The sequence below is a fragment of the Eutrema salsugineum genome, unplaced genomic scaffold (genome assembly GCF_000478725.1).
Source record: "Eutrema salsugineum unplaced genomic scaffold, Eutsalg1_0 scaffold_1, whole genome shotgun sequence".
Taxonomy (NCBI): Eukaryota; Viridiplantae; Streptophyta; class Magnoliopsida; order Brassicales; family Brassicaceae; genus Eutrema; species Eutrema salsugineum.
The window spans coordinates 7,764,355-7,776,790 of record NW_006256909.1 but is presented as its reverse complement, the minus strand read 5'-3'; the positions used below and the strand labels follow the sequence as shown (position 1 = coordinate 7,776,790).

The 12,436-nt window shown below is 34.2% G+C and overlaps 2 protein-coding genes across 3 annotated transcripts in view; both read right to left on the bottom strand.

The window, feature by feature from the left end:
* The window catches only part of LOC18028632 (disease resistance protein TAO1), a 28,242-nt gene extending 25,769 nt beyond the window's left edge, over window positions 1-2,473 (bottom strand). The window contains exons 1-3 of one of the 2 annotated variants that reach the window (XM_024148783.1): window positions 1,834-2,473; window positions 406-1,534; window positions 17-301 (exon numbers count right to left, since the gene is read on the bottom strand). In XM_024148783.1, coding sequence (XP_024004551.1) covers window positions 17-301; window positions 406-1,534; window positions 1,834-2,396 — 1,977 coding nt within the window. In that variant the 5' untranslated portion in view covers window positions 2,397-2,473. The remainder of the gene's footprint in view (window positions 1-16; window positions 302-405; window positions 1,535-1,833) is intronic. The other variant, XM_024148792.1, reaches the window with a different exon arrangement.
* A 6,725-nt stretch (window positions 2,474-9,198) lies between these two features.
* On the bottom strand, window positions 9,199-11,382 carry LOC18028628 (peroxidase 42). The gene is made up of 4 exons (XM_006413640.2): window positions 10,948-11,382; window positions 10,556-10,744; window positions 10,263-10,428; window positions 9,199-9,987 (listed from the first exon to the last, which is right to left on the bottom strand). Exons 1-4 carry the CDS (start codon window positions 11,176-11,178, stop codon window positions 9,578-9,580), a joined length of 996 nt encoding a protein of 331 aa, XP_006413703.1. The 5' UTR covers window positions 11,179-11,382; the 3' UTR covers window positions 9,199-9,577.
* Between the last annotated feature and the right edge of the window lie 1,054 nt (window positions 11,383-12,436).

The window sequence follows — 12,436 nt, the reverse complement described above, 5'->3', positions numbered from 1 at the left end:
AAAGAAAATGACTTACTTTAATTCCATCCCACAATTTCTCAAGCTTGCTGTCAGGCATGTTTAGCTCGACGAGCGAATCCGTATTAAGATTAGAAGGCAGGCATGTCATCAAAGAATGTCCACAATCAAGTAATTTAACTTTTCGAGGTAGAGAGTTTGGGCTTGAGTGTTTATATCTGTGGCCCCTTGTTGTCCTTAAGAATTGGAGACCAGACATTCTTTCAAAGCTTCCCTCACTTATTATTAACTCATCCTCGATCTCATCATAATCGAATTCTAAGCCTACAACTCTTTCGCTACCCTGAAAAAGAATCCAATGACACATACGTAAATATATATGGTTAGTTATTAAATTTCGTATTGTCTAAGGAGCAACATGCAGTGAAGGATAATGTGAAAACTTACCAGTGTATCATTCTTCAGTACTTTGCATATATCTTGCGCATTAACCAAAAACTGACGCTGCCCAGGATCATAAAGGGATTGTCGACGAACAATTTCTCTACCAAACCGTGCTAGCAAATCATGCATACAGACATCTTCGGGGGTCAAGCCGTTGTAGCTGGTGGTGATAGATATGAGAGATCTCTCAGCTAAGACCTCAAGACCTTGACTCACATTGGGGAAATGATTTGCTAGATGTGTTTCCACTTTCTCCCTCGTTACATTGTTGAAAAAGCAAGCTATATAACGAAATAATTCTTTATCGTCAGCACCTAAGGCATTGTAACTGAATTCCAAGACGCTTTCAATGTCTCCGTCGAGGCTAGTCCTTAACCTTGGTAGTTCCTTCCTCCACTCCTCCTCGGGCCTTCCTTTCAAATAAGATCCCATAACCTTTAGTCCCAGAGGGAGCCTACCAGCAAGTCTTGTAACTTCCCAAGCAAGGTTCTCGAAACCATCATATGGAGACTTTTGACCAAAAGCATACATGCAGAAGATTTCAAGAGCCTCATCGTAACGTGGGAAATCCACCTCGTAAATATGGTTAATCCTATGTGCTCTCAAAAGTTGTTTGTCTTGTGTTGTGATAATAATCCGACTTCCAGGACCAAACCACCCAGTTGCTTTCGCCATGGCATCTAGTTGGACCAAATGGTCCACGTCATCAAGAACCACAAGCACTCTCTTGTCTTTTAACCTGTCTTGCGCAACTCCTAAATGATGAATCTTGATATCCTTCTGGTTGAATATTGAAGACAAGAACTCTTCCTGTAATTGCAGTTGCTTATTGTACTCACTGTAAGCAAGTCTTGGATAGCATCTTTTGATATCAGGCATGAAGACACTAAGTTGGAATTGGCTAGAATGTTGGCTAAATAGAACTCTGGCGATAGTGCTTTTACCAATTCCAGATGGACCCCAAATCCCTATCATCCTTACTTCCTCGGAGCCTAGGAGTAATAACGGTTCCATCTTTTTCATATGAGCTCTCATCCCAACGAAACCGTCGAAATCACTTGATGGCGCATTATTAATCAACTCTTTTAAAACATCCATGACGATCTCTTCGATCATAGCCGCTTCATTATCCCTAACAAGAGGGAAAATGAATACATTCATTCAATGAAACGAATGATTAAAAGTATGTAGATTTATACGAATAAACCTATATATTTTAGGCAATTCTAAATATAAAAAAAAATCCACATTTTAGCATTTATTTCACAAAAATATCACCAGAATTCTAACATCGTAAGGGTTTTTGAAATTTTAGAAAGAAAAGTAACTCTTTGACTTTTAAGAACTCTTCATAAAATCTAATAATCTTGTATATTATATTTTGATGTGTTTTGAAAAGATTAAGAGCAAGCAGATCTCAAGAGAACAAACCATCTGTTTGAATGGTAACCAGCGATTTTGGCCACCTTCTCCAAAGCTTGTCTCCATCTCCGAATATCCTCCTTACTTTTACCGGCACAAGTTTTTTTAAAAACCTCCCCAAAATATCCGGTCTGCTTCTTTACATCAGATGGATCTACTTTATAGAAAATGGCCATCACAGTTTGGCCCAACTCTTCCCTGCACTTCATAATCTCCACCAATTCGTCAAGACACCATCTTGAAGAAGCATAGTTCTTGGAGAGCAAGATGATTGCAATCTTAGATCCTCTAATCGCCCGTATGAGTTCAGGACCGATTGATTTTCCTCTCTTGATTCCATTATCATTGAACGGTGTGATTCCCTTTCTTTCAAACTCCTTTTGAATATGACTGAGAAAGCTTCTGCGGACATCTTCCCCACGGAAGCTCGGAAAAACGTCGTGTGTCCAGTTGTGAGACAAAGAAGAAGGATCGATTTCTTTGTTTGCTTGACGACGGGATCTGATTTTCCTAAAAATCATGAAGAAGCATATTGCAGCAGCAAGAATGGTAATGAAAAAGGAAGAAACCATTTGTGTGGTGGACAGAGGATCAAGGAGCTTGCTAGAAAGATATTTGGAGATAGAATGGTGCAAAGAGATTGATTTCTTTGTTTTCTTAGAATATAATGACTTAAAAAACGTTGACTCTATTGAACAAGAGAGACTTTTGAAAAGTTGTCACAGACAAAAATCATTGTGCTTAACGTCGAAGAAGTTTAATGTATGGCTCCACCATTCTTTAGACCATATTGATTAGGACCAATCCAATTTTCTCCTAATAAGAAAAAAACAAGGAAGAGCAGAAGCAGTTTCATGGAACCGGTGATCCGAATCAATGTATCTACATCAAAATTGATTTAGTTCACATTTGCAATTTCATAGCAAAAAAGATCAATCTTCTCAGGAAGCTTCATCCTCAGCTTCAGCTCCTTTGCCAAGAAAATCTAAATGTCCAGTAAAAACGAAGTAAACCATACATGCATATTCTAACGTTTAATAATTGGGAAATCCATTCATATCAATCGATGCATATTTGTAATTACATATAGATTAATTAACATATATATATATATATATATATCTATATATTTTTAAGAATATAACTAATTATCATCAGACTATTAACTTGGAAAAAACTAAGAACCAAAAAGTTTAGAAATGACATTTTAAATAAATGAGCGGATTCGTTATCTTTTCATAAATAACTTAATTAATTTATTTTTCATAATTTTTCTAAAGTGACATTTTAAATAAACTAGATTTTGCATCCACGCTACGCGTGGGTATTTTGTTGATAAAAATTATATGCAATCAATTATATTTATTAAGATATAAATTTTATACATTAGTATTTTAATAATATATTAAAATATTATGATGTTAATCTAATAATTTTTATGTAAATTGTGAGGTTTCAACGGTTTTTTTTATAATCTATATACAATATGTCTTTTTTCAAAAAACATAATATTTGGTAAAACATTTATAAGTTAATATACTCAAAAATTTTTACAAAATAAGTAAGTGCTATTTTTTAAACATAGTATTGATATGACGATAAAATATTATACATTCACTTCTTCAAATCAAGAATATAATTTTTTTTCATCATTTTCACTTTCATTCCAATAATATATGTGATCTTTAAAAAAAAATTTAATTTAATCTTTTTTCTTCTCTTGTTTAACCAATACAATTTTTTTGATCTATTAATTAAAAAAACAAACTAATAAATAAAAATTTTGCTTTGAGATTAATAACAACTTTAAATTTGAAACCAAAAAATAGTTGAATATGAAATGATTAAAATCACACAAAATTTATGAATTAAATATATTTTTGTCAATTAGTTGTGTTAACTTTTAAATATTTTTTTAATGATTATACATCATCTCTTCTAATAAGAATGAAAAAAAATTTTCATCATGTTCATTTTTATTCTTGTTATATCTGTTTTTTTCAATAAATATATTATTTTTATTTGTTTTAATGATTTGTTTTATGATTATATTCAGTTTAATCATATTCATTGTCACTTCTTCTAATTATAATTAAGTAGGCAAAATTGGTACAATTTTCTAAATACAAATTTAGAAAAATGAATAACAAACTGAATAACTCAAGATTAAGAACTTCTTCGTTAATCTATTGCAATTCCAAATCGAATATACAAATGTATTTTTTCAATCATTTTTGCATAATATATTATATAAGATTATGTGGATATCCTTAGAGGCATGTAGCTTCAACTTTTATTTTTCTATAAATAATTCTTTTGTTAACAATACAGTTTTAAAATTTAAATTTTTTTTTTAATTTTAAATATTGATATGAACCGATAGAACTGAAATTTTAAATCCTATGTGGACACTTTTAGAGGCATATAGCTTCATGTTTTATTTGTAATTTAGATATTAACGCTGGAAGATCTCACACGAGGCCTGTTGCGGCAAGTGATTTTGGTCTCTCCTACATGTTTTGAGGCTTACTGAATGTATTCTGATACTGTTTAGTTCAGATAATTGTTACCTTGTGGTTCAGATTAGGTTGCTAGCTAAAACTTTGCCAGATGCCATGTTATTCTAAAGATTTTTCTCGTATACCTCAGTCTCCTTTGCCTTAATGACGGAACTTCTTTCTCTATTTTTAGTGCTTCGTTTTTCAAAAATTTTGGGTATCAATCACTTGACATGTTTCTTTTGTTTTTTTTTAATTGAAATGATTGTACATACATAAAACATAACTTAAATTTATTATAGTTATGTGACAAAAATTTGGATGTTAAATTATTTTTTATCTATTTAAAACAATTATCTATATTTAAAGCCTATATTTGTAATGCACGTGCCATTGCATATAATTTCAAAATCTATTTTTTTTTAAATGGTTGCACACACAGGAAAAAAAAATTATTATAGTTATGTGACAAAAATTTGGATATTAATGTAAGAGTCTCTAAATATGTGTGTATATATCTAATTTAAAAATTATTATTATTTATTTTAGTTTTTATTATTAATATAAATTTTATATATAATTTCTTTATCTTTAATAATTTTTAAAAACAATAATAGAATTTGAAAACTTTCTAATTTTCAGTGTTGAAGTGGACCAATAAAAAATTTATACAGAAATTTTTTATTCAACAATAATATTAGAATTTGTAAACTTTCTTAATTTTCTTATTTAGCAATAATATTAAAAATTATAAATTTTCCTTAATTATGAATGCTGATGTGGACCAATAAAATTGCTCTTTTAAATCTTATGTGGACACCCTTAGAAGTATTTAGCTTCAACTTTTATTAGTATATATATATATATATATGAACGGATTCGTTATCTTATCAAATATCCATATTTAAATCGAATAAAAATATGTCGATCCGAAAAACATAAAATAAATCATAGATACCACCAGCCCATCAAGTCATCAACCCCGTAAAACACGAATACCAAGTCTCATGGGCTGCGTCATAAATTCAACAGGCCCAAAATTAGTATCCAGCAAACAACTTCAAGTGAATCGATTTGAATCTCAACGCTTCGCCCATTTCATCATCTAGTCCCCAAGTGACTACGTGAGCCGCTTCATACAAGCGCAACATACCCTTGACATCACCGATAAGACATTCCCTGAATACATCTGCTTGTCGAATTTGTCGAAATCTCCAAGGCGATGAACCACTTCATTTTCATCTTTTGCTTTATAAGCTTGATGTTGATTAAACTTAGTCAAACTTAGTCACACTTGTGACATCCCAAACTTTAGATTTGGCCCAATTTTTTCTTGACTTCTTCTTTTTAAAACTTTAAACTCTAATCCTATTCCTTTAACCGTCATTAAGCCCAAATCCATATTTTAATTTCTTTTTCTCTAAACCAAAATACCTAAACCAAAACTAATGAAACAAAAAAAAATGGAGAAGAGAAACAGCTGCGCCATAAGAGAAGAGAAGAGAAGAAAGAGAAGAGAAGAAAAAGAGAAGAGAGTTGAGGGAAAAGACACAGATTCAAGATGGGGTTTTGTGAATGCGATTCCCGCTGTTTCAGAGAGAGTTAAACCGTGATCAAGGTGTTTCTGGAAAGATCTCAATGCAATGAAGCCGTAGGAGAAAACGGCATTGTCATCGGAGTTAAGGTCAGGCCACAACGAAGCTTTCTTTCTGCGCAAGTATCATCTGCATCATCTTGTAACTCAGAAATCTGCTTCGACGCAGCAACTTCAAAGGACTGTGGACGACTTATTTGAAGTCCGATCGACCTGAAAATTGGTGAGAATGTTCCTGACCCTTAGATCTAGATATAACCGAAAGCCGTTCATTATTTGGAGTTATGGTTTGAAAGTTATAGGTGTTTTCCCGAGGCATATCTGTGCAGAATCCAATCCGCGAGCAGCTAACTTGAGATGCGTTTTTCCGGCGATCTAGGAAGATCCAGAAGACGATCTATATACCGGCGTGAAGATCTTCGACCCAGCTTTCCAGATCAATCTTCAGATATCAATTCCGAGCTGTGAACAGAAAGTTATGACCATTTTTATGTTGTGTATCAAATCCATCCGAGTGAGCTGAGTTTGATAATCTTCAGCAAAGGTGAGGACAAGGATTTCTAAGATATATTAGTTGATTTAGTAATGTGTGTATGTTTAGTGTAGGTATTAAATATGATTGATAATTGGTATTTGATAAAAGGTGATTGATATTGATTATTGATTGTTTATTGATGATGATACATAATGAATAATATTGAAATATGATAATAAGAATATAAAATACTTAGTTGCTAGTTGGAATAGTACTTATTTGGTTAATGATGGCCTATAGCGAAGAATTGAATATTATGAAGTTGTAGTGATCGATAAATTATTTGACGGCCTACAGTGAATGACTGAATATTGTGAAGTTGTAGTGATCGAGAAAGGGCTGACGAGCCATAGTCAAACCCTGTTGAGGGTGGTCGCACCGGTAACCTGTCAAGCCCAGAACGGGTGGTGGCAGAAAATGAGTACCATTGACGGACATTCTTTGGGAATATGAAGTAGATTATTTAGGTTTGTTTTGTATGATTGAATGATTTTATTTATTTATAAATATTAAAATCATATATATATATATATTATATAATAACATATATATTATATAATAATATTAGTTATTCTAAGTTGATTATACATTATTGCTATTTCAAATAATATGTCAAAGAATCTTGTGTGTTCCAAAAGCACCACCTTACTGAGTATTTTTCTCCGAATACTCACTCCTCTTTTCTTTTTTAGGTGAGACCAAAGAATAGTACTTGTGGCAGTCCTTGCGGTGTTATGTTCGGGAGTCAGTGGCGCATTTTGTAATTATTTTTAAGAAGAATTCAAATTAAATAATTTTTAGTTTCTTTAAATAATTAAGATTTTTCAATTTTTGATTTATATATTTTTAATAAAAGATTTTTCATAATAATAATTAATTAATGTGTTTGTTATTCTTTTTAAAAAGTTGTTAATGAATGTAATTCAAATTAGATTATTTTGTGAGATTAAGGTGTCTCAACACTTTTGGCTATTGATTTTGCAATTTTATGTGCTGGTGACCATTTTTTAGTATACGTAAAATGACATATGTGTAAGTTTCTGTGAATTTACATATACAAACTCCCAAAGACGGAAATGTTATTTCTGAAAAACATAGTTAAAGAGTGCAAGGTCCTAGAAATAAGAAAAAAAACCCACGCGAATATTATCAAATAAAAATTTGATGGGTTTGTAATCGTCTGAAATTCAGCTGAAAAATAGACGACAAAAAAAGAAGAAGCTGGAACATAAAATGGATTAAATGACAGGTAGAACTAGAATCTAAAATAGAACCTAACAAGATGATGCCATCACCATGTATCATTTTTAAATTCTCGCTGACACTGTAGTACATAATATATAGGTTCTCTTGTGAAAAAAAAGAAGGTTCTCTTTTTTTATAAAGTATAGCCAAATGTCTCTGTGGATTATGTTTTAATATTTGTTTTTTCTAATTGGTTGAAATTGTACTGCAAAGAAATACCTTTAACCAAAGACTTGGACAACAGAAGTCTTCGGAAACAAAGCTGGAAAAATGAACTAATTTTCCAGAGCCAACAGCTGGCAGAATATAAGAACATCTCCAGAGACTAAGATAAGCTAAAACTAACTATAAGGCATGAGCAAACAGAAGCAAAATAAAATCACAATAATTAAACACTTCTAAAAAGAAAAGCATCTGCGAATTGAAAGATGAAATGGAGCAGAACACCCAACAGCCGATTTATTGAAGCTGACACCCTTGCAAAAACTCATTATATTGCTCTGACGGATCATGAAGCCACAGAGTTGAATTCACAAGCAGTAGATCAACCGAGGTAGACGAATAAACACCTTTTTATCATTCGACGACCCACAACTTAATGCTATAAGAGCCGAAGCTCCTATTCCTTACTATCGAGCTGGAGGAAACCCAGCACAGAGGTGGAATTTGTTGACGATCATAAGACTCACCGTCCCGTTGCTCGCAAGACCAAGGAAAAGCATTCTTTCACAAACCAGAAACTTCACGAACAAAAGCACCCATAGACAAAGCATACCAACACCAGAGAGAACATGACCATAACTTGAACTAGAGGCGCGTCGTTCATAGAAGCACCACAATCTCAAACAAAGCCACCAACTACAAATCTGGCGATCTAGATCTTAGATCTGCTTCACGAAAACTCAAAACCAAATAGAAGCTTACCAGAACTGGAGAACAGAAACACCAATTCTGAAAGCCCATCCAACCAAAGAAAAAGGCTAGAACGAGGAAGGAAATTCTTAGATCTATACCTATCTCCAACAAAAATTAACAAAATTGATGAACAAAACAACTAGACCAACTAGACAAAGAGAAAGACGAAGAAAAGCAAACCAAGCCGAACCGACTCCGTGGCTTTAGAAGTCCACGGCCGTCGGCCGGAATCGAAAACTCAGTGAAGCAGGCGAGAGAGAAGGGAGACGATAAGATTTCAGAGAGAGGAGGATAAAAAAAATGAAAAATAAAAAAATGATCGTGATGAATAAAAATTTTGTTGCAGATCGTGATGAATAAAAATTTACAAATGACAAAAAAAACAAAAAAAATACCTTTACCCACACATCACTACACTTGGTGTTTACAGTACACGCCACCACCATTCATATGTCATTTACTACCAAAAAAAAAAACAAATTTTAGTGAGGTCGCTAAAAAAAAGATGCTGTAAATATCATGCATGTTGAACAAGTTATAGCTATTTCATTGGTTCAACATATTAATATGTATATCATTTCATGAAATTAAACTAAAATTTAAGGTACGATTCCACCATTCACTTATCATTAGATCATCATACTACTTGATACCCATACACCAGTCCATCATATCATACATCCATGCCATCAACCCCACTACAACCCAAAATCAACAAAAGAAACAACATTTTGATTAAATAACTCGAAAGACCCACTACCATCATAATTAAAGCATTAAGGCTAAAACAACAACACACAAAAAGAAGAGTGCATGTGGTCACCACCATGATGCATTCATCATCACCCTTCATTTCATTTCAACTTCTTAAAACATTTATTTATTCATCTTAGCTCAATGCCAAGTAAGTGCAGAGAAAACCCCAAACACAAAGAGGCGCTCTCTCTTTTCTCACTCTTTCCAACCTCAGTGGATCTTGTTGGCCAGATTACACTGTTTCCTGATCTCACCCTTGGAACCAGTCAAAGGATTGTTCTCAGACAAGATCTGGATCGCTCTAGTGAACTCCTTGAAGAAGTAAGCCTGGTCCTTAGCCATCTTCTTAACAATTGGTCTGGTCCGTTTGTCGTGTGCGAGCTGGTGGTCCACAAGGAGCAAACCCTTGTTGTCCAGGATGTTACGGTAGTAGTTGTTGTCTAGCACCATGGGCGTACCACGGTCGTTACGCACGTACTGGACCGCTTTTGGGTCAGGGATCGAGTCAGGACACTTGTGAAGCATGTGAGGAACGTGGTCCGGGTTCAAAGACGGATCAACCTCAGGGTACAAACGGTGCACCAGCTTAACACAATGAGTTCTTCCCACGCTGTGAGATCCTGCGCACGTGTCATAACAAAAAAAGTCAAAATCTTATAATATCCAACTTATCCGACTCAGATCGCATACTCCGATGCGAGCCGACAAGACTAGCTCAAGTCGTTTCACTAATCTTCCTAAGAGTGTTTTCATGCATGAGTCAAAATTGACGATAATACCCTTGTATTGGAATATGTAAATAATTTCTTGGGTGGTCAAGAGTTTTGACTTTCAAGCGATACGTTTTGCACGGAGACTAGTGAGAGATAGTTCAGGAGGAGAAAGAATAATGTACCGAGGAGAGCGACGAGGCCGGGAGTGTCGATTCCGATGGATTTGAACTTTTCAAGAACTACAGAGATACTCTCGTTGTGGTCGGGAAGATAAGACTCAAGCATATCAGTCCTGCTTTTACGTCCATCTCTCCTTCCTGTCTTCATCGGAATATGCGGTCCTCCCACCTACAAAACAATATCCCACACACACACACACTTAATAAAAACATCCCACAGAAAAAAAAAAAAAAAAAACAACAATACGCAGTTTCGTAACAAGGGAAAGAAACAGCACGACTTGTTTTTAACTTACTGCTTCAATGCCTTCTCTTGCGGACAAGACGAGAATGTCGGAACAAGAGACAACACCAGGGCACTCCCTCTCAAGAGCTTCCTTGATCTCCTCTATGTACCTGAAGTTTCTCAGACCGAAGCTCCTGTCGTGTTCTTTCTCTCCTAGCTCTCTTCTTGTGGAATCAAGCAAAAGCGACGCATCGCATGACTGTATTACAAAACAGAGTTAATCTTTAGCTCTGTTTCAAGTAAAAAGTTCTAACCTTAAGCTATGTTTTACACAACGATTGGTACTTTTCCACTAAAATCATCCAAGAAATCCTATCCCATCACGCAAAACATGAAATATCATTGAGAGAAAGAGAGATCTAGAGACAGAGAGAGAGTAAGAGAGAGAGAGAGAGTTGGGACCTCCACGGCGCAGTCGTGGAAGATGTTACGGAGCCAAGAAAAAGCGGTGTTCTTGTGGCGTTTGTAGAGGAGTTTGACTTGTTCACGGATGATGTCTTCGGCCTGAGGACACGTGTCCTTGTAGAAGTTCATCATCAAGCCGGGCTCCTCCTCTGTTACAACTGCTTCTGATGTTGCAGAGAGTGCCCAAAGGCAGAGTATCGCCACCATCATCGCACCTTTTCCTCCCATTTTTTTTTATCTTTCTCCTTCTTCTTCTCTCTCTCACACAACACCACTCTTGAGTTGAGTCACTGAGCAAGCAATGCAGCGTCCTTAAATAAAGGAAATACTGTTTTCTTCTTTATTTATTTTTTCAGTAAAACTAAAGGTTTAATTTGGAGATTACAGTAAACTAATGCAGGTAGGTGAAGCTTCCACGTTTCTACGAATACATTTTTGTGATTATATCATATACTAAAAGACTATTAAGCTCTAGTTTATAAATTATTCGTTTTTAACTATTGAGAAACCAAAAAGATTATTATAATTGATTACCCTACAATAATTGTATGTCTCTGTCCTATCCGTCATTTTCTTAATAATAAATTAAACTTACATATTCGGTCATCGGCTCATCGTCCGTCTTTTATATTTTAGATTTAAATGTATATCATACATTGTTATGAAAAGATAATCTGGGTAAGAAATCTAAAAACCACACTTGTTACTAATACTAGATGACTTACACTACGCCGTACACAGTGCCTATGAGACAATAAATAAGTTTGTTGGAGATTTAAAGTGGATGGCATTTTGGGTGGTTTATCTCATCTAGAAGGGTGTTTTCGTTAGCTAAACCAATCACCAAGTTTTGTTTTTTGGTCTCTATGAGTGTATGAGTGGACCCTATGAAAAAATCTGCTTGTTTTGTTGTTAATACAAAGGGGGCGGCTGTAACAACTGTGATATATGGGGTGTGATAGCTAAAGTAAAAAACGTTAACGGGTTGAGTTGTAATTATCTGAAATGTTCATTATTGTCGATACAGCGGCTAAACCGCTCCTTTATATCAGGGAATCTTTCATTTCGATGAAGTCAAGGTGGATTCTTATCCTTTACAAGCTGAGTTCGAATATTTAATCTAAGTTATGATTCCAGTTGGACATATTCAATTACTTTTTCTTCTGAAATTATTTATCTATTCAATTAATTTACTAAATGTAATAAGGGATTGTCAGTAGAGAGGCTTATGCATTGTAAAGTCGTCTCAAATATTGATTTCATCTTGAATCTCGAGATGAGCTGTTCCAAGTTTAAAACTCGTTCACAACACATCACTATTGAGTGTTCACTTTTTTAAAAAAAAAAAATAACTTATTAGGTTAAATTTGATTTATGTCACTAGTTCATAGGACAATTTAGAATAGTGTTGAGTAGTATAATTTTATCTAAATTCAAGGGCCAAGGTTCACAATTAAACTAAAAAAAATCCAACCTACAAATTTTT

Excerpts from the sequence above, each read along its gene's own strand:
- LOC18028628 (XM_006413640.2), bottom strand. The coding sequence starts at position 11,178 with ATGGGAGGAAAAGGTGCGATGATGGTGGCGATACTCTGCCTTTGGGCA. Across the intron at positions 10,745-10,947 it reads TCCACGACTGCGCCGTGGAG|TCATGCGATGCGTCGCTTTT; the intron begins GTCCCAACTCTC and ends TTTGTAATACAG. Across the intron at positions 9,988-10,262 it reads CGGCCTCGTCGCTCTCCTCG|GATCTCACAGCGTGGGAAGA; the intron begins GTACATTATTCT and ends ACACGTGCGCAG.